Here is a 21,813-nt window from a genome sequence, read left to right as displayed (position 1 = left end):
AAGAATTAGTGAATAATTTTGGTATAAATTTAGAACTTCTCACTTTTCAATGTATAGAGAAAATATAAAGATGATATTCCATATAATATCACACATTGAATGGGGGGGGGGGAATCGCTCTCTTCTTTTGTTTTGTTTTGTATTTTCCAAGTCGCTTGCAAAGACATAAAGTGATCGAAGGGAAAAAATGCAGAAAATCTTAGTTGGAAGCCTCGAGCAGTTTGCTGGATAAGGTTCTGGATTAGTAATGCAGTCTTAGTTTTCAGTTCGAATCATGCCTGTCTATCAATTTGACAAGATGTTTTGCCCCGATAGCCTTTTTGACCCAGGTGTAAAATTGGGTTGCAGTTTGTGATTCCGCAGATTCGTTATTCCGAACGTTTGTTGTTCCGAAAGTTCATAACTTCGAGAATGAATTAAGGCTCGTATGAGGTTGATTTTTCTTCTTCCTGAAGGAACCTATGGAATAACGTCCAGGAATTGCGCCACAAATCTTCGCAAATATAATTAGGTATACTGAATTTGCATGTTCCATACCCAGCGAACCATATTTCATTGTTGGATTAAGACTCTTCGGAATACTTGTAACTAACAACCTAAAATCGGGTATCTGGAAATTACCAGGGTAATGTATAGCAAAGAGTATAGAAGTGCACTGATTGTTGTTCTATACTCTTTGGGCCTAGGATTGCCAGGGCCCTCTGAGAGAGCAGAGCTAACAATAAAGAATCCGCCCTCCTGGGTTTATAAGATCATTAGTATTACCAATATCATTGACATTATCATTATGCTTCTTTACTTCTTTTGTTTTTCGGTTGCTTGTAAGGCAGCTGAACGCAACTGTTGTATAGGACCTATCGTATTCCATTCATGTTTCCATGAATCATATTTCAATGCTTTGTTTGTTTGTCTTTTACTTTGTGATGTTTTTGTTATAATTTTGATTTAAAAATTAGGGTAATGCCGGCAGCTGACATTGTCGACGTCTCTGCATTGTAGCCTATTGCCCGACGGTGAAAGGTTAAAAATAGTCTTACATTTTGGTTTCCGTTAGTTATTCATCCACACATTCTTTCATTTATTAGTATTTATCTCTATTTGTATATATATCTGCCCCTTCTACGATCCTTTGAACAAAAAAAAGGGGACTCTTCCTAAAATGCGAATTCAATTGTGTTAGGCCTAATCGTGTGAATTTACAAAGTGATCAATTGGAAAAAGAAGATACTGTAAGAGGAGAGCTAAAATTCATACCTGGCAAATAACAGATAAAGAAAAAGTCCGTACAGATAAGTCTTTATGAAATGAGCAACCGACTTATATTTCTCCTTCTCCCTAAAAAGAAAACAACAACAACAACAACAGTGAAATGAAAAGTATATGCGACACTCAAGCAGAGATTGATGAAATCAACATAAGTATTGTGAATTAAACAACAAAGACATGTCTATCCGGTTCCTGCAATGAAATTTCTTCAATAACATTTGATTGTTCTAGTGATGCCCTCCATTGGTACGTGAAAGAACGACAGGTAAATCTTTGCCGATGCAATTGTGAAAAACCTTATTGATAGATCATAAGAGAGAGAGAGAAAAAAAAACACTCAATGTGAAAATCGATAAGGTTTTAAGGCCATGATACATCGACCTGTGCACGGCTACATTGGCATCATCGCCAACGTTTACTCACGTTGCTTAGCAGCCAAGGTCGATGTTGCGGTGCGCTGATTCGATATGTGGCATGTCGTTATCTCATTCGAAGGCTGCAAAACAGGGGAAGCAGCGAAACATACATTACGCTGCTGATGGCTGGCCCTACACTAGTCGTAGTTTACGATTGCGTAGCGTGGTAACGTATTGCGTGCATTGCTTGAGCTGTGTGTATCTGTGTGTTTATCTCGACGAGAGCTCGAAGAGGGAGTGCAGTAAAGAGCCGGGCCGGCCGAATTCCAGCGTTAATTGCCTTTCGTTGTACGTTATTTATTGGGCGCTGTTGTTCTCCGTGCTGTTTTTTAAAGAATATACTCGCAGCAGCTTGTCATTCTCTTCATCATACCTTCCACTGCATTGATACGAACCTGAGAAGGCTTCAACTACAACGTACAAGTGACATGGATTTGCTATCTTCTGAACCCTTCTGAAAGTACAAGGTCAGTGTGTGTGTAAAATAGTGACAGTAGAATCCTCTGCAGGCTGGTGTGGTGTGGTGAGCTGATTGAGGCCGAGTGCAGCTGATGCATGCAGCTACGTTACCAACACAACCAGGACCCCGTTTTATCAAAAGATAGATTCAAGATAATCTATGATTAACCTCTCATATTAACTCCAAGTCCACTTAATCTATGATTAACTTCCAAATCCACTTGAAGTCCGTTTTATCAAGAAACCCTGTCCCTGAGACTAGGCTGAGTTGGATGAACTCCAACTTCCTCCCAATCTCAATCCCTATCTCGGAAAGACTTCCTATATGCTATATCAGTTCGGGAAACCCACTCACAAGGGGGGCCCCTCCTTATAAGTAACCCGTCCCCCTTATAAGTAACCCCGTCCCCCTTATAAGTAACCCCCGGGGCACCCCTTATAAGGAGTCTCCACGCTTTTTTGCAATGCAACGCGAAAATGAAAGGACTGCGGCAATTCGCTTGATTATGTCCATAAAGCTTCACAAGTTTCCTAGTTACTCACGAAATTTGAGCAAAATCGGTTTGAGGCATCATATCTAAAATCATGGATTTAAATGCGATGTCAAACGACCCATGCGAATGCTGAAATGCGAGCGATTACTGGCGCGAGTGTCGCCAGGCGCGGCGGCGCGGCAATGCTTGAGTGCAGACGTGGCGACTGAGTACATGTACACAGTCGCCACGTCTGCACTCAAGCATTTGCCGCTCCGCCGCGCCTGGCGACACTCACGCCAGTAATCGCTCGCATTTCAGCATTCGCATGGGTCGTTTGACATCGCATTTAAATCCATGATTTTAGATATGATGCCTCAAACCGATTTTGCTCAAATTTCGTGAGTAACTAGGAAACTTGTGAAGCTTTATGGACATAATCAAGCGAATTGCCGCAGTCCTTTCATTTTCGCGTTGCATTGCAAAAAAGCGTGGAGACTCCTTATAAGGGGTGCCCCGGGGGTTACTTATAAGGGGGACGGGGTTACTTATAAGGGGGACGGGTTACTTATAAGGAGGGGCCCCCCTTGTGAGTGGGTTTCCCGAACTGATATGTACATAAATGCCCCTCAACTAATATTAACCATAAAACAACCTTCAATAAAGGTAACCTGCCTAACCCTAAACCTTACCTAACCTATCTGTGTATTAATTGCTTGCTAAAGCACGGATGCACATGTGCTGCAGTGGGGCCAAATTTTGCGATTTTGCAGAGTGTGGCAGAGTGCTTTCAAAAGAACACTTTTCTATGCTAAGCTCAAAAGGAAGAGATGTCTAGACCTAACGTTGTACATAACATGTTTGAAAACATGATGAAGGCATATAGTTACAAATAGATATATTGTTGTAACTTCCATCTTTGCTGCAATTGGTTATTTGGTGATTGTGCTTGATGTCAATCAAGCTTTGGATAAAGTGTCACCTTAGAATGCCAAGTCATCCCTGCATTCTTTCTTAAAGTGACATTTTCTCAAGTGCCTCCACTAAGAATAAGATATCTTGATGATAGATCTTCTAGATCTAATTCAGAATATTCATTTGTTGTTGCTGGTACTTAAATTACATGTATATTTTACTGCTTTCGCTCACTGCAGATAGACCCTGAACTCTTCAAGTCAAGTGGAAGAAAGATCTCATTGTCAGTGTGACACAACAGCAAGACAATTGTGCATCGTGCACAGTGTACATTCGGAAACACTTTGGCCATCACAAAAGGGAAAAAGCAACTTTATCACTGATTTGTCGGAAGGCAAGCCTGAATGGAAACGGAGATGCCTGCGACATCCATGAGTCTTCCTCCTCTGCAAAATCTTCCGCAGTGGCCGCGGATGCAGACACTAGACAAAGCACGCTATCCAAAGCCATTCCTTAAGGACCACCTGCAGGTACCATCTTTTCTTCAGTTTTTTTTTTAATATTGATTTCTTGGTGTTCTTTCTTATATTTTCTTTTTTTCCAGGGCTGTATTTTGTTATTATAAAGTGCATTGTATAGTTCAGTTGTGTGACTTTGTCTTTGGCAAAATGTGTTTCTTGTCCAGTTGTAGAAGGTATATTTTGAAGTGTTCAGCAAATAAAACAACATGTATACTGCATGTACACAATACCTGTATTTTAATGCATTGGTTAGCCACATGGTATTTGGAGAAAGACAGATCTACAACTCCCTGAATACAATGTACAACCATTTCATTTCATTTTTATGCCTCCGCCACGAAGTGGTGCTGGAGGCATTATGTTTTCGGGTTGTCCGTCCGTCCGTACGTCCGTCCGTCCGTACGTCCGTACATCTGTACGTCCGTACGTCCGTCCGCTTTCGTTTGCGCGATAACTTATTATCTTGACTTGAATTCTACCAAACTTGGTCCAAGTATGAAGTATGATGGGGCAATTAGTTGATAAGATTTTGGGTGAAATCCGTCAAAGGTCAAAGGTCAAGGTCAAATCATGAAATTGTATCCGTTTACGCGATAACTCAAAACTGGATGAAGCAGCTTTCACGAAACTTGGTCCAAGGATGATGTATGATGGGACAATTAGTTGAGTAGATTTTAGTGACATTGGCAAGAGGTCAAAGGTCAAAAGGTCAAGGTCAAATGCTAAAAATGTTGCTATTTCCCCAATATCTATGCAATGACCTAAGGTATTTTCTTGAAACTTGGTGTAGACATGTACTACTGCATAAAGATTCTCCAGAGAGAGTTTCATGTCATAAGGTCAAAGGTCAAAAGGTCAAAGGTTAGGTGAAAATGTTGTAATATCACTTTTCTCGCAAATGGTTCAATGTATCTTCATGGAACTTGGTACATACGCATGTCTGACTGGCAGAGATTATCTAGGGAATTTAGAGGTCATGGGTCAATAGTCATGGTGTCAAAGGTGAAGGTCAACTCCTCAATATTTTACTATTTCCCTCATACACTAGCGTATGAAATGCTTGCATTATTAGTTTTCAAACTTAATATATACATGCATTACCTATTGGAGATTCTCCAGGAAATTTCCAGCCAGAATGTCAAAGGTCAAAGATTAAGGGTCAAAGGCCAGGTTTCAATGCCCCCCCCCCCCCCCCAATAAAAAGAAAAAAAAGTACTTTGTACTGTAATTACACTCTTTCTTCATACCTTGGAAATTACTCAATGCATAAACTTATAAAAGGGTCCGTCAGAATTCAAGTAAAAATTCTCAGTTCCCCAAATATGTGTACCTACACTCTTATAATCTAACAATTATAGCAAACCCAGTTCAAGGAAAGTGAACATTCAAGTCATTTCTGACAAACCTGTCATATCAATATTTTGCCAGTCATGTGAAACTGTCATGGATCACACATTGTGAAGACATTGTACTATACGCCTATTGGGAGAATCATGCATTATGGCGGAGGCATCAGTCGCCATAGCGACATTTCTAGTTCTGTCTGTTTTTGGAACACTGTACACATTGCTACACATTCCGATTTATTTTCACATATCATGCACATGTAACACATGTACTTGAACGTGTCTGTAGAAGTATTTAACATGATGGTTGCAGTTTGTCTGCTCATTTTATTCCTGTTTCAAGCTTCCAATACTTGGTGAAATTAAATTCAAGATTGATATTAAACATTTCCCTGCAGAGGGCCAATTTTATGTAAAGACTTATTTCTGATGGGGGCACTAATTACAATGTTAAACTTTGGATCAGGCCTCCCTTACCTTATCAACAATGAATGCACCACCTGCACTCTACTGTTGCAATCAATTTTGTAAGCAGAATTGTGGAAGCAGGCAATGAGTGAATTGTTGTCTGGTGACTTATGTCATGAACACAAGTCATGAATGTACCTTGCATTAGCATGTAATCTGAAATTTGCTGACTGCCTCATTTAATTTTATAACTATGTAAGACCCTGACAATAATGTCCCGTGCTCATGTCATGTTGTGCAGGTGCTGCCAGCCACCCAGTCCATCTCCCACAAGGACCTGTTGCACGATGGAGAGAGTATGGACGGGATGCTGTCCACGGCGGGGGACTGCGACCCCCACCAGAGGTTGCAGCACCTGGAGAAGAGCATCGAGTTCCTGAAGAGGCAGCAGAGAGAAGTCCTCAGCAGTCTGCATGAAGAGATTGAGGCTCTCAAGAGGGAAAACAAAGGTTGGTTCATGAATCAGAGATGGCTGCCTCCTTCTCCCTCCAAGTCTCCCAATATCTACATCTCTGGATGTATATGAATAGCAATTGGTCATGAAGTAGGGTTAATTGTCCCCGCCGAACGAGTTCGAGCAGGGGACTATGAAACGGGCTCCGTACGTGTGTGTGTCCATGTGTCCGTCCGTGTGTCCGTCCGTGTGTCCGTCCGTGTGTGCGTCCGTGTGTGATCAAAATGTTCAAAATGCTACTCCTTCGCCATTTCTAGCCCGATTTTGATTCTGTTTGCTTTATATGATAGCACTACATGGGAGCTTTGAAACTTGTATACAGAATTTCAGTTGTGACCTTTGACCTTGACCTTTGACCTATATTGTACATTTTGCTTCAAAATGCTACTCCTTCGCCATTTCTAACCCGATTTTGATTCCGTTTGCTTTATATGATGGCACTAGGTAAGGGCGTCAAAACTTCTACACAGAATTTTGACCTTTGACTTCTTTGACCTTTGACCTTGATTTTTTACCTATATTGTACATTTTGCTACAAAATGCTACTCCTTCGCCATTTGTAACCCGATTTCAATTCCGTTTGCTTTAAGTGATGGCACTAGGTGAGGGCTTCAAAACTTCTACAGAAAATTTTGACCTTTGACTTCTTCGACCTTTGACCTTGATTTTTAACCTGTATTGTTCATTTTGCTACCAAATGCTACTCCTTCGCCATTTCTAACCCGATTTTGATTCTGTTTGCTTTATGTGAGGGCACTAGGTGAGGGCTTCAAAACTTCTACACAGAATTTTGACCTTTGACTTCTTTGACCTTTGACCTTGATTTTTTTACCTATATTGTACATTGGCTACAAAATGCTACTCCTTCGCCATTTCTAACCCGATTTCGATTCCGTTTGCTTTATGTGATGGCACTAGGTGAGGGCTTCAGAACTTCTACATAGAATTTTGACCTTTGACTTCTTTGACCTTTGACCTTGATCTTTTTACCTATATTGTACATTTTGCTACTAAATGCTACTTCCGGCGGGGACATATATTACGCACCGCGTAATTTCTACTTTTCCTTGTTTTAGATCAGATTATTATTTGGCTTCGCATTGTGACTTTACTAAATCTCTTCAAATGTTGGCAATATAACATCTTACATAAATTTTGTAGATGATAGGCTGCATACAATGTATGCAAGATGGTATGAAGGGTTTCAGACTGAAACTGGTTTGGTGCCGCTTGACAACTATTGTGCCTTGATAGGCAAATGGCATCATGGACTGTTTGCTTTATTTTGCCAAAGTGAATGAAAATAAGAATGAAAACCATTAACATTCAACATATATGTGTTTTCCCCCTCTTTACACACAGAGCTGCAGTTTAAAGTCATTATGAGTGGAACAGAATCTCCCAAGAAAGGTGAGGAAAACTGCAGCTATTCAAGGAGTCTGGCATATGTTGCATGATATTATATGGCATTGATGTCTCTCACAATGCATACGTGCTGTTAATTAATAACTAGTGGAAACTCCTTCCCACATGTTGGACAATAGTCTCAGTGCAATGTCTAATGTGCTATATTTTTTTCTTCCACATTGTAATGCCCATACCTTTGGCAGCAAAGTTCACTCCTGAAAATTGTCAAAGATATTTGTATATGGGGTTGTTTGCTCATACAGTAAATGGAAATAATCAGTTTGGATAGGAAGGATCAGCCGCTAAGAAAATAAATAGATAAAAAGACGATGTCTAAACTATGCCAAAAAAAAAGCACAAAAAATTCTTTGTTTGTAAGTCCATATATATGATGATTAAGACATTTTGTTGATCAACGAAATATGATATTCTTATCTTTGTCAAAATAATACCTGCACCAAAGTTTTCCTGTGATGTCTTGACCAAGGCTTTTGTGAAAAAAAGTGAAAAATACCATTTATTTTTTACTATTGGGGATAGGGGGATTGATTCCTTGTATGGTAAGTTTGCAGTCAAGAGAAAGAAGACCATTCTAGCCATTGTACCATGAACAACAACCTCTCTCAGCCAGTACTTTACTTGCTGGAGCTCTTGGAACAGTCACAATCAGGCTCTGTCGTAGTCATAGGGGATTTTTTATGTATTTATGTATTCACTGGTAGCATTCTTTACCCAGGGTAGCCCCATCAGTAGTCTATACACTGTTGTCCTTGGGGGCCCTGCACTATAATAACAAACTAACAATGAATTCAATATACACAAAAAAGCAAAGATTGCTGCTTAAAACATGATTTCCATTGAAGGAATATCTTATATTTTCTATTATCTCCTAACAGAATTATCAGGGTCCTCCATGAAGTCGGATGGCAGCCCAAACGGATCACCAGGTAGGTTGAATGCCCTGGAAGAGTATCCAGAATATACGCCCATGCAGAGGCTATGATATCAAATCTGTCATTGTGGAGGCGTGCTTCCATTGTGAATTTGAATCCTTCAACCTGTTATGGATTGTTGATGTAATGATTTATGCAAGATGGCTACATTATCATCACTCAAGAGCAGATGATTTTCTTTAATAGTCACTTTACAAAGATGCCTCTTTGGATATGCATTCCTTTCAAGTTGCCTATGAAACAGATATGAATAAGATATTTCAAAGCTTGTACACTTATTCTGATTATTATAGGTAAATTGATGATTTAGTCTCACTTGATCTGTGTATATAGAGGATGCTTGATAGTGGGTCATTTTATGACACAAAAACTTTTTCAGAGAGTCTCAACATGTGCAGGCAGCCCACCACTCCTACTGGTGTCTGCTTTTGTACGAGCTAGATTTCTCTTGACATCATCTTGACATGTTTCATCTCCTGTCCACTCGCCCCAGCTCACAAGTTTGACCAGATGATGACGGTAAAGGAGTTGAAGGCAGGCCTTCAAGAAGCAAGGAACCTCAATGCATACCTCCAGCAGAGACTGAAGGAAACCATAGAGAAGAGGTGAGGAATAACTCCTGCAAGGAACAGTAACTGTTTTGTTACTCAGAGAGGATCATATCACAGCTGGGGATCAGTGTAATCACCAGCTTGAAATATGCATGTTGTAAAAAGGGATGGCCATGTTTACATGTCAGTTGTATTTTGGGGCATCGTTTTGACACATTCAAATATTGGCATCCTCGTCGTGTGGCTGTTCAATTATTTTTATAGAATTTGTCTCGTTTGTGCAGTACAAGATAGATTGCAGACAAGATACAGGTGTGATTGATCTACTATTTAATTTACCTCACACAGAGAGAAGAGAGAGTTATTTGGAGGAAAAACAATGAAATTAAAGTACAGGATTTATACAAAAAACTATGAAATCAAGGCAAAACTTAAAACAGTTGTGCTAAAGTTTCTAACAATCTTACGCCCTTGTTTCCATCTTTTCATCAAAACAAGACAGCAAGCACTTTCTTTATCTGGATCAGTGTTCCTGTAGGATATAATATGTCCCTATGTACCTTGAAGCCTTGTACTATTCCTGACTCAATTGTTTTTTGCTGACTTCCCTGCAGACCTCAGAGTCAGGAGACGGGTCAACAGACAAGTCCCCTCAGCAGCTCGGCCTCGCCCCTCCTACCAGTCAACTTCAACCCCCTGCAGGTGCAGAGAGCAGGAGACCCGCACCCCCGGCCCCCAACGTTGGAGGAGTGCTCTCACATCATCCGGCACCTCAAGGATAGCCACGACCGCCAGAGCTGTGAGGTAAGCAGAATGCATCAAATGGACAACAGCTAAACTTTTATTGATATTGTTGAACCTATTGATTTGTATGATTATGATATTTTCTCCTTTACTTTTATTAAATATGTGTAAATGCTTCATTTTGTCACTGTCTGACGGTTTGAATTTGTCTGTACGTAGTATTTGTAATGTATACGCAATTTAGCCCCTGAGCTACGAGGTATAACACATCAAATAGATACCTTTCTATCTCTCTCCTCCCCCTCCACACCCTGAACTGGCATGATATCATTGAAGGTATATGCAGGATTTTGAATTCCACCCCCCTCCCCCCGGCACACTGATGCACACACGAGCACACTTTTTAGCAACTGTCCATGTAGGTTATCATTATTGTCACTGCTGATATCAAGAGTAGGGTTAGGGTTAGGGTAGGGTTTGTTATTCTAGTTTTTCTATACCCTGTAACATGATAAATAGAGACAGACGCCAACTGCTTGAGGTCATGGATATACAAGTTGTCGTGAGCTCTGTTGAAACTATCCTGCCTTTTTCCGTCCAGGGCCTCAGTGCATAAAATTCCAACTTTACAATTAATGGTTGCTATGTAATCATTGGTAACTACCATAGCAATCCTATTTCAATCGAAACAAAGCAAAACAAATCATTGATGGTTACCATTGATTGCAGGGTTGCCATTGATTGCAAAGTTACCATAGTCTCATGCAACATGGTCCAGATGTGTACATCATTGTATCTGACCTTCTATGAGGGCTTTATTATGGTATGAGTAGAAAATGGGAGAAAATTTGGCTTTGACATAGAGAAGTGTGCTGTCAATGCTGGCATGATTTTTGTGTGAAATTTTTTTGATTGATTTACCAGTCATTGATATCTGATCACAAGCAATCCACTTGCAACTGTGAAAAAAAAAATGAATAAATAACTATATACATGTATGAACATTTGTTGATGAAGTGTATATTATTTCTTACAGCTCCAGAGAATCAAATCAGATCTCAAAGATGTGCTGTACTCTCACAAGTGGACACCTGATGCATACCTCATGGCTAAAGCATATATCGCTGAGGAACAGAACATTTCAGGGTGAGTTTTGTTGAAGTCAAATATCAAGCCACATCCAGGGATCTTTTCTTCTGTTTCATTCAGTATGTCCAATGTATAGGTAAATGCTTATATGTTGAAACACTGATTTGGAAATGTGTTCACATGTTTCAAAATAGTTTCATTCGTGTCTTACTGGATAAAGCATATTAGCATCTCTCAATTGATATCTTTGTCTTTTTGTCTCTTACAGAGATGCAAAATTGCCAAGAATCTCATTGAAGAACCCAACAAGGAAATTGTAAGTAAAAAGGAACTTTGTTTTCAAGCAAATCTATTTTGTGTTTGTACATGTTGCATGGATTGTAAATAGTTAAGTATTACAAGTTTAGTTTTAGTAATTCCTTTTGTTGATCATTAAGGCCACTACACTGCACACGAGTTTGCCATGCTTCATCAGTCCTATGAACTAAAGACTGGGGGTGTGACATCACCAATCTTGCCACTTTCCATTCTTGTAACTGGGTCACAATGCTAGTTGTAGAGATTTGACATGTTGCATTTTCACGCCCAGGCGTGGACTAACGGCCAATCACGCTACAGTACATGTACTGAGGCCAGTAAAGCCATAAGCCTAGCTGTGTGCAATGTGGTCTGATCACATAATGTGCAGTGTCGAGTCACCTGATTGGTTGTGTGACCCAGCTTGCCTCCAGAGTCATGCGACTGGTCTGATCGTGTAGAGTGCGGTGGGCTTTAGTCTGACAAATCTACAGATTCAGTTGGAAGAATATCCAAGTATGCCTCAAATTATCTACTGTAAAAGTGGATATTTTCGCGCTCAGCTGGGTAAGAAGAGTTTCACATGTTTTTAATTCCGCGGAATCCAGACATCAAAATATATGGCAAGCAAAAATATTCACATGCTTTTATTTTCACGCTGGTTTTGGATTGCGCGAAATGCGTGAAAATTTCAACACCGCGAAAATGTCCACTTTTACAGTACCCATTTTCCACGCATTTCAATATGAATGTTTGACTATGACTGGCATGTTGGAATATGGCTAGCTCACAAATCCTCATTTACTACTTCATTTTCTTCATTCTGATCAGCACCTTATAACGCTAGTGCAATTTATGGACTTATTACGTTTTCATGAATTGGATCTCATGCGCTGGATGGTCAGTGCCAGATTGTTACCCCCACATTATTTAAATCTGCATTTGTCTTTACTCTCTGTGCTCAGACCGGATGCTGCCTTCAGCGTGACCCGCGACAGCTTCTCCCTGCCGCCGCTGACACAGACGATGGGGAACCGCTTCTCCGAGCGGCAGAAGCGCGTGGACGCCGTCAAGAGGGCGCGGCACCAGTCCAAGGACCAAAGTTTATGACCCAGCACTGATTCCCAAGTGAATGCTTATCAGTGAACTTGTAATAACTGTACTGACAATGGCACACAGGGACACATGTCTATGGAGTGGATATCAGGCTTTTTAGTTGGAAATCTGAACAGCACACAGAAGACTACTTGAATAAATGTTACAGAGGAACAGAACACATCCTGGGGTTCCCTGGACCAGTTTTTGTTGACCGCAAGTCATCTGAAATCTTCGTGCCACCCAGGTCCACGTCTGTTGAACAGAACATATGTGATGTCTCTGTACATTTGTACAAAGAGGGTTTTGTCTTGTGTATACGTGTGTAGGCTGGTGTCTGTAAGCAGTGTGATGTTGCTTGTGTGTCACCTACACATCGAAAGTTCATGTGGTTCGCCTTGTTTAAAGTGGATGCTTACTGGAGTTGATAATGCACAAAGGATGTATAATATTAAAGCTGCATGTACATGGTGTAGACAACTGGATTTTGTGTAAACATGGTCATTCATATCCAAGACTGCAGTTAGTAAAATTAGAAGAGGCTGTCCACAATATATGTACAATATGCAAGAAAGAATGATAGGAAATCAGATAATTCTGTCTCTTTTTCATTCGAACACTGCTTTAAGTCTAAATCACACAGCAGAAAATGATCATATGGATTTCAAGTCTAAGGATATTTACTGCAAAATTTTTGAGCACTTCTATGAGATGAGGGTGAAAAAGGTCGGTTATAACTATCAATATTTGCTGAAATATAGTGAGGTTCTGTCTCATTTTAGAGTGGAAATAATTTGGACTTTAGTGGATTTTAAATTGTGCACTAGTTACATTTTCATTCGGGGAATTGTTGGAAGCGCTGTGGGACTACAATTTGGACCAGCGTTGCCTTTTCTTGGGGACTGCTATTGTGAGCTTGAAATGTATTCATTATTTGATGTGAAGGAAAGCAAAATCATATTGCATTGTGTAAAATGAAATCATGTAAAATATAATATACAGTGTATGTAGGGTAAGGCTTTAGGAGATATCTCTGTTAAGGACATTCATTAGTAAGAGAAAAACAAGCAAGCAAAAACAGGGGGACAAAAGTCAAACCCTGTTTGGTTCTGGTTGATGCCTTCCAACCATAGTGCTTCTCTTTGTGTATGACAAACTTAACGGACAAGTTCACCTTGATATACATGTACATAAAAATGTGGATTGAGAGAATGCAGTAATATCAGTAGAACACATCAGTGATGTTTGAGGAAAATTGGACAGTCTGTTCAAATTTATGAATTTTTAAAGTTTCAGTGCCGCCATCTCTGGATGACGAGACTACTACAGCTTGTGATGTCACATGCGTTAAACGATTTAAAGAAAATATAAAGAAAATTCAACATATTTTCACTTTCCTTGCATAACAAGAGAGCACCTGACCTGCCTCTTCCAGAAGGTAGGGAGAATAATATTACCCGTAACAATTTGTACTTTTTTGAAAAAAAATTTTTTTTTGTGGAATTCTCTTTATATTTTCCTTCAATCTTTCTGTGCATGTGACATCATAAACTGCAGTAGTCTTCTCATCCAGCAATAACTGCACAGAAACTTCAAAAATTCATAACTTTTGAACGGATTGTCCGATTTTTCTCAAACTTTCACTGATGTGTTCTACTGACATCGCTACATTTACTCAATCCACATGTCAATGTGTATGAAAGTGAGATTGTCCTATAAGTGGCCCTGCTTTGACAGCGTGTAATTGTGTTATCAATTTTTTTTTTGAAAGTTGGCGATGACATACCTGTGAGTTTTGCAAGGAAGCATTCATTGTGGTAGCTTTTGAATGTAGTACATTTTGTGGTTTCAGCTTCTGTAATAACCTTAGTGGAAACATACTGGTATGTTCTTCTTGTGGTATGAAACATTCTGTCATGCTTCTCATGTATGTTCACCCTTATCTTGAGGTCATAAGGTGCTTTACATGTAGAACATTCCTATGATGCATTTAGAGTTAAGAAAAACCGTGTGTGTTACTCCCAAACCTCAAAGTCACTCCAAGACATTCATCATTCGTGTTGGTAAAATGCCAGCAAGTCAGCTCTGTAGCAGGTTTATCTGCGCTTTTTGAACTGTCTTCAATACATGTGAATATGAAGTAGATGCTGTAAAACCAAAAATTTTCGCGTGCATGAAACTTTCGCAAATTTGCAAGAAGCCAAGATTTGTGAAAGTCAAATGCATATAAACGTGTTTGTGTACAGAATGTATTGAATGGCAGTGGCTATTCACAAAAGCTTCATGCCGCAAAACAAGCCATCAGCTTCAATTTGCGAAAGCTTCACACTGCAAATGTTTCTGGTTTTACGGTACTAGTCTATAATCATCTGTGGTGGCCCATGGGTTTCTTGTGGTCTTTGTCAAGCATAGATGTTAACAATGGGGATGATTTCTCTCTCTGTAGATTTCTGAGGGTAGGAAAAAAAAGGTCCATTCCTTGACGAAGACTACTATACTTTCACTGTAATGTAGTGCTCTTTGCTGGATGATTTGTCACATAACACAACAGACGTATAATCACAAAATGAGAGCTTGGTTGCACATCACTGATATTGTGCTATCATTAGCATTTCTGCCATTTGCTGAAATTTGAACACTTATATAAATTCTTCCAAGTATTCTTAAGTCAAGGAATATAATATGTACGTTCTTTATCCCTTAGTCACCCTAATGAGGGCAGAAGGCAAGATGTTTATCTTTGCAGGTCAGACTTCAAGGTATAATGAAAACAAAAACTTATTCTGTCCTCTTAAGGTGAATGTGGTGCAATTTAGTGTATGAATGCCTAGTTCTTGTATCCCCTAGTCCTTACATACATGGGAAGTGGCTTTTGTATGTGTGATGTCAGTCATTAGACCAGACTGTTCTGTTTCAGAGGATTACTTGCAAATACAGCACGACAAAACTGATATGATGTGACTTTGCTTTGTGTTTGTGATAGTGTGCAGTCATTGGAGCAAAAATTACAAGCTTAATCTGTATTAAATGAATGTATGTTGTGGTGTATGGATGATAGAGAGTACTAGTATGCTTGCATGGGAACTTGGTCAAACAGATTTTTGCAAGTGAAGGGAGAGATGTGCCTTAAGTTTCTCCTGCTATGCATGATTTACTGTATACGCGGAATATTTCGTGAGGTTTTTATTTTCGCGAATGTCGCGAGTCGAGCGCTATTCGCGAAATTAAAGACATGCGAAATTATTGATTCTGATCAAGCTATGAATGTGACACGTGTATACATTTCTCCATTTGGTACAGGACTTCTGATCAAGCTATGAATGTGACACATGTGTATACATTTCTCCATTCGGTACAGGACTCTATGATCGCGAATTTAACCACCCGCGAAATCGAGAAAAATTTAGACTCGCTAAATATATGGCATATACTGTATGTGACAGATAAGGAAGAGTAAATTTTGGGGTGTAGAAGAAAATGGAAAGTGCTGGTTTCATAATGCCGTTAAGGCTAAATGCATACAAATATTTATTGTGTGAGACGGGTATCACAGACAATATTTAGATGGAGTATCTCTTATGCTGTTGTGTATGTTTGCGTGTGTGTGTGTGTGTGTGTGTGTGTTTGAATCCAATATAGTGGGTGCATTAGATGGTGGAATAGTACAGGGATAGGCAAATACACATTAACTGGGTGCACACTGAGGGCATGTGAGTTTGGAAAGGTCATTTTTTTAGCTGCTCAGGTTTACTATAAAGCAGACATATAAACATGGGTCGTTGTCCATAGGTGTAGACGGTGGACATCGGCGCGTATAAGGTTCAGTCAGTCAGTTCAGTATTGTGACCTTTTATGACTGCAAGCAGGTGATTAAACACACAACCTACCCCCACATGTAACACTTCTACTTCGTTGTGTGTGTGTGTGTGGTTTGTGGCTTACACTCTTTTACTGTTTCTGCATTTGATAAAATAACAATGTAAAAGAGTGCTACAATTCCTTGCTGTTAAGCTTTGTAAGTTTTAAGCTAAGTAGTCGGGTGCTAAGCTCATGCAAAATATGGAAACCTACATATTTACAGATTATTACAGATTACAGAAAGTTCCAGATTAATACAGAAAGTTCCAGATTAATATTGATGGAAACCACACTTTGCAAGAGGGGGAATCACTGGCGGTACAGGGTAATGAGCGTATTGTGTATCCTCACTATGTGTTTCATGAAGTCAAGTCATGTAGAACGCTGAAACTGTCCCTAAAATCAGACAAAAACAATAAGTTTGTGAATAATAGTGTCTTAACACTAACACACACACACACACACACACGCACACACACACCATCATAATTTTCCTCCACAATGAATACAAGACAAGAATTAATGTGCATCCCCCCATACTAAATCATTCTATTAATGATGGTTACCTGTGTGAAGGAGATTAGGCATGGATACCATTGCCTTTACTAATTTATGTTTAATCAATATCTATGAATATCAATACTTTTGTGAAAAACATGTGTAAAACTTGAACAGTTATCCTATATAACTTTGTTCCTTTTGAAGTCTTGTTACAAAGGCTAACTAGAAAAAGAGAAGTCCCTTTGTGGCAAATTTTAACAGACTCGCAGTCACAGGTTCAGAGTCTAAGATCTGAGGGATGATTGAACTCACACACAAAATTCAAAACGCATCATGAAACATTAGACACATGATAATATGCCAACATCTCTGTTGGGCCTTTTTTATTCAATTTCAATTAACAAACATATTATTCAGTTATTTTTTTTTCCATAAACATACAACATACCCTATACATTGTCTTCCCACCTACGTAATGGATGAACCTATGCAATTACAGAACTTGACATATACAGGTACATTTTGATATAGCCTAATATAGGTGTTCGTTTATAATAGTACAGTTATGTGTGGCAAAAAACAACCTTCAGAGATTTCACGGTAAACAGTTTACTGTCTTGAAATAACACAACGTGAGTCTGAATCTACTTTCGCCTTGTTTAATTTATGGTTCAATTATCACTCACTCTTTCTTTCAATGATACAATGAAGCCGATAATGTTAATTTGTTGTGGATGTTACATTATTTTTTCTTTTCATAAAAAAACCAAAAGCAAACAAACAAACAAAAATATATAAAATGAAAGGAGATGAATAAATATTGTTAACATTTCCAGAATCTGACACAAATGTTTGTGGGTAATAACAAGGCAAAGATGGGGCCTGCAACTACTGGGTAAAAAAAAAAAAATGTCAGAAATGGATGAAACAAAATTTAATTTCTTTATAAACTGCCAGAGTATTCTGACACAATACTTTTGAGTGACTTTTGATCAAACCATGCACACACACTAAAGGTATACTATGTATGATGGGAATGGATTCATATAAACAGTGGACTCTGGGTGACTTCTAATTGATAGAACACCATAGAAATTGGGGGAGGGAATTTCATGTTATCTCCACGATAAAAAAAGAGAAAACTAGAAATGTCGCTATGGCGACTGATGCCTCCGCCATAATGCATGATTCTCCCAATAAGCGTATAGTACAATGTCTTCACAATGTGTGATCCATGACAGTTTCACATAACTGGCAAAATATTGAAATGGCAGGTTTGTCAGAAATGTCTTGAACTGGGTTTGCTATATTTTTCTAGGAGTGTAGGTACACATATTTGGGGAATTGAGAATTTTTACTTGCATTCTGACGGACCTTTTTGTAAGTTTATGCAATGAGTAATTTCCAAGGTATGAAGAAAGAGTGTAATGACGGTACAAAACATTTTTTTTTCCTTGGGGGGGGGGGGGGGGGGGAGGCATTGAAACCTAGCCTTTGACCCTTAACCTTTGACCTTTGACCTTCTGGCTGGAAATTTCCCAGAGAATCTCCATCAGGTAATGCATGTATTAAGTTTTGAAAGTAATGATGCAAACATTGCATATACTAGTATATGAGGGAAATAGTAAAATTTTGAGGAGTTGACCTTGACCTTTGACCCCCTGACTATTGACTCATGACCCCTAAATTCCCTAGATAATCCCTGCCCGTCAGTACATGCGTATGTACCAAGTTCCACAAAGATACATTGAACCATTTGCGAGAAAAGTGATAATGCAACATTTTCACCTAACCTTAGACCTTTGACCTTTTGACCTTTGACCTTATGACGTGAAACCCTCTCTGGAGAATCTTTACGCAGTAGTACATGTCCACACCAAGTTTCAAGAAAATACCTTTGGGAATTGCATAGATATGGGGGAAATTGTAACATTTATAGCATTTGACCTTGACCTTTTGACCTTTGACCTCTTGCCAATGTAACTAAAGTCTACTCAACTTATTGTCACATCATACATCATCCTTGGACCAAGTTTGGTGAAAGCTGCTTCATCCAGTTTCGAGTTATCACATAAACAGATGAATTTTAGGATTTGACCTTGATCTTTGACCTTTGACCTCTGTCCGATTTCACTGAAAAACTAATCAAGTAATTGTCCTATCATACATTATCCTCCAACAAAGTTTGGTGAAATTTGCTCGATCCAGTCTTGAGTTATCGCGTAAACAGATACAATTTCATGATTTGACCTTGACCTTTGACCTTTGACCTTCAGCCGATTTCACCCAAAATCTAATCAAATAATTGCCCCATCATACTTCATACTTGGACCAAGTTTGGTAAAATTCCAGTCAATATTACTCAAGTTATCGCGTAAACGAAAGCGGACGGACGTACGGACGTACGGACGTACGTACGGACGTACGTACGGACGTACGTACGGACGGACGGACAACCCGAAAACATAATGCCTCCGGCACCACTTCGTGGCGGAGGCATAAAAATCATGGCACAGTTAGCTTTCTTTACATATATTATGCCTTGTACATGCATGGCTTTTATTCAAAACGTTTTGTAACAATCCGATTGCTAATTTATTTTCTGCAGTACTGTGTACAATGCTTTCCAATATCACTATGCATAGAACGAATGAGACATGTTGTTATTACCATTTTCGTCTTTACGTACTTCTAGAGAAACAGATTTCACTCCTAGCTGGAGTGAGTGTACATGTACGTCATAATTTAACCAGCGATTACATGAAAAGCACTGCCTGCCTCACCATATGGCAGACTTATAATTGCTCTGTGTGTCTCTCTCAATCTAAAAACAATTAAAAAAAAAAAATGGAAAAAAAAAATGTGAACGTCTCAGGCCCATCGCACGATCCCATATATACAGACAATTTCACAGTATTCTGTAGGGGGGAACAGAGCGTGTGATGGCATACAAGCTGAACAACATGAGAGAAGGATGGTGGGAAAATGTATGGATCCTTGGCATGGCTCGTCAAGTCTCGTCAAACATGGCGACATGTCAGTGTAAAGAGAAAAGAAAGCAATGGACATGGAAGCGCATTTTCTTTCCTTTTCTCACTCGAAATTAGGAGATATTGACAGATATGAAATACAGAGCGATGTAGCCAAAAAGAAATCAGTACCGGGGGGAGGAGCATCTATTTAAAGAAAACAGCAGGAATATGTATGGTAAGAGATAATTAGACTTGACAGGTGAAAGTGAGACCCACACACAGGTTCCTCAGCTTGTGAGCACCCTTTGAATACTAATCACTTCGAGTTACACACATCAGTCCATCGTATATGTGAGACATGGTCAATTTCCTAATAATGGAAAGGAAACATCGAATGGGGGAGGGGGAGCTGTCTCATGACAGCTATCATGCCCAGAATTAAAGACATGTACAAAAGTGCTTGTTTTTCCCACCTTTGTGACTCATGAAATACTGTCAAACTCATTCTAGCAAACTGTCAATGTCATGACAATCAATCCCCGCTTTTAAGAACAGACCCATCTACATGTGTAAAGCTAAAAAGTCAAGTCTTGTCAGGGTACATTGTAGGTCATAACTCTCTCTCCTCCAGCACAAAACAAAATTCTCCCTAGATCAGAGATAGACACTTCCTTTCAATTCTGCTTCCAGCCACCCTAAACATCCCACAATACGTACCGCCCAATTTCACACACAATTTGGTTTAAAATGAAGAGAAGCAATATTAAGAGAGACAAAAAGGAGATATTTTGTGGCGAAGAAATGTCCATGACAGACTGGTGGTACTGGAACGACTTCAATGCGAGTCATGTGATACAACAAAATGTCACACTGAAGAACATCAGACTCTATCCCATGCTGTGTATCAGAAATCATACACATGGCCAGCAAGCTGTGTCTGAACAACACCGTAGGTCTAGTCAGATGCGATGTTTAAAACAGATCTGTTTTAATAGGGCGTCTGTATTGGACCAACCACAGACACGAAACTCTTTGGCTTTCAATGGCAAACAGTAAGCACTGTTGCTGTATTAGAAACATGAGGTCAATCTTTATGTACTGGAAAAGTTTGAAAAAATGCTCTTTAGCTTTATGTGTCATCGGGGGAACTTTTATTTGCGAGATTGGTTGTTGTGTGTCAGCTTAAATTCTAAGGCATCCAATGCCCATAAGACCGGGCATTTTGATGATATAAAGGACCAACTCTGGACCCCAGCAATATATTTGCTGCTGGCTTTGGAAATATCTGATTAGAAAATACATGTGTTAATATCTTTCAGTGTGTAATGGAAGCAATAATTGCAAGAATATATCAATGAAAGTTACAATTATTTTGAACTAGGAAATCAATTATATTACAGTATAACCCCAAAACTTTAAATGTTCACAAATTGCCAAATCAGCTGGTTACAAAATAAGATACTGCTGGGGCAAACAGGCATTGGGGGGGGGGGGGGGGGGGATGCACCTACACTTATATTGCTTAATGATTATAATTTGCGACCATACATCACTTGTAACAGCAAATGCAAGTAAAACAATTTTCCCCTTCAGTACTGGTTGTGAATGCCTGTATTTTTTTTATCCCTACTTTCTTTCTTTTTTAAATGGGACATACACTTTTTCAAGGGTAAATATTCCATATATATGCATATATGAAAATAAGCTCCAGCAATATTTGGATCAAATAGTGCTACGTGACAAAGTCTGTCAAGTGCAAATTAAAAGCACTCATTTCTTTCTCTTCTGATGAACATTTGTCTGTCTGCTGATCTTATTGTTCAACTCTCTACTGCAGCCAATATGAAAAGCCAACAGAATCATCATACAGTTCATTTTGTTGGGGACACTTCAAGGACACACTTACTTATTCAACTATATCTGGGAGTGGTGCCCCACAATAGACATAATTGTTGTGACCAAATAGAACACGGAAAAATACAGTATAATGTAGCGATGTGTCTGCGCCAACTGATCACATTGAAACAC

The 21,813-nt window shown here is 39.3% G+C and overlaps 1 protein-coding gene across 1 annotated transcript; it reads left to right on the top strand.

Moving 5' to 3' along the window:
- The first annotated feature begins 1,994 nt into the window (after positions 1–1,994).
- On the top strand, positions 1,995–12,588 carry LOC139718035 (coiled-coil domain-containing protein 74B-like). Its single transcript, XM_071629526.1, has 10 exons — positions 1,995–2,149; positions 3,769–4,059; positions 6,106–6,313; positions 7,681–7,728; positions 8,622–8,672; positions 9,172–9,283; positions 9,844–10,033; positions 11,010–11,119; positions 11,331–11,378; positions 12,325–12,588. Exons 2-10 carry the CDS (start codon positions 3,934–3,936, stop codon positions 12,467–12,469), a joined length of 1,038 nt encoding a protein of 345 aa, XP_071485627.1. The 5' UTR covers positions 1,995–2,149; positions 3,769–3,933; the 3' UTR covers positions 12,470–12,588.
- Positions 12,589–21,813: the final 9,225 nt, after the last annotated feature.

The sequence above is a fragment of the Diadema antillarum genome, unplaced genomic scaffold (assembly GCF_040938485.1).
Source record: "Diadema antillarum isolate AM-2024a unplaced genomic scaffold, OU_Dant_1.0 scf00000008, whole genome shotgun sequence".
In the NCBI taxonomy this organism is placed as follows: domain Eukaryota; kingdom Metazoa; phylum Echinodermata; class Echinoidea; order Diadematoida; family Diadematidae; genus Diadema; species Diadema antillarum.
Note: the sequence above shows the minus strand (reverse complement) of the source record. Positions and strands in the feature narration are given on the sequence as shown.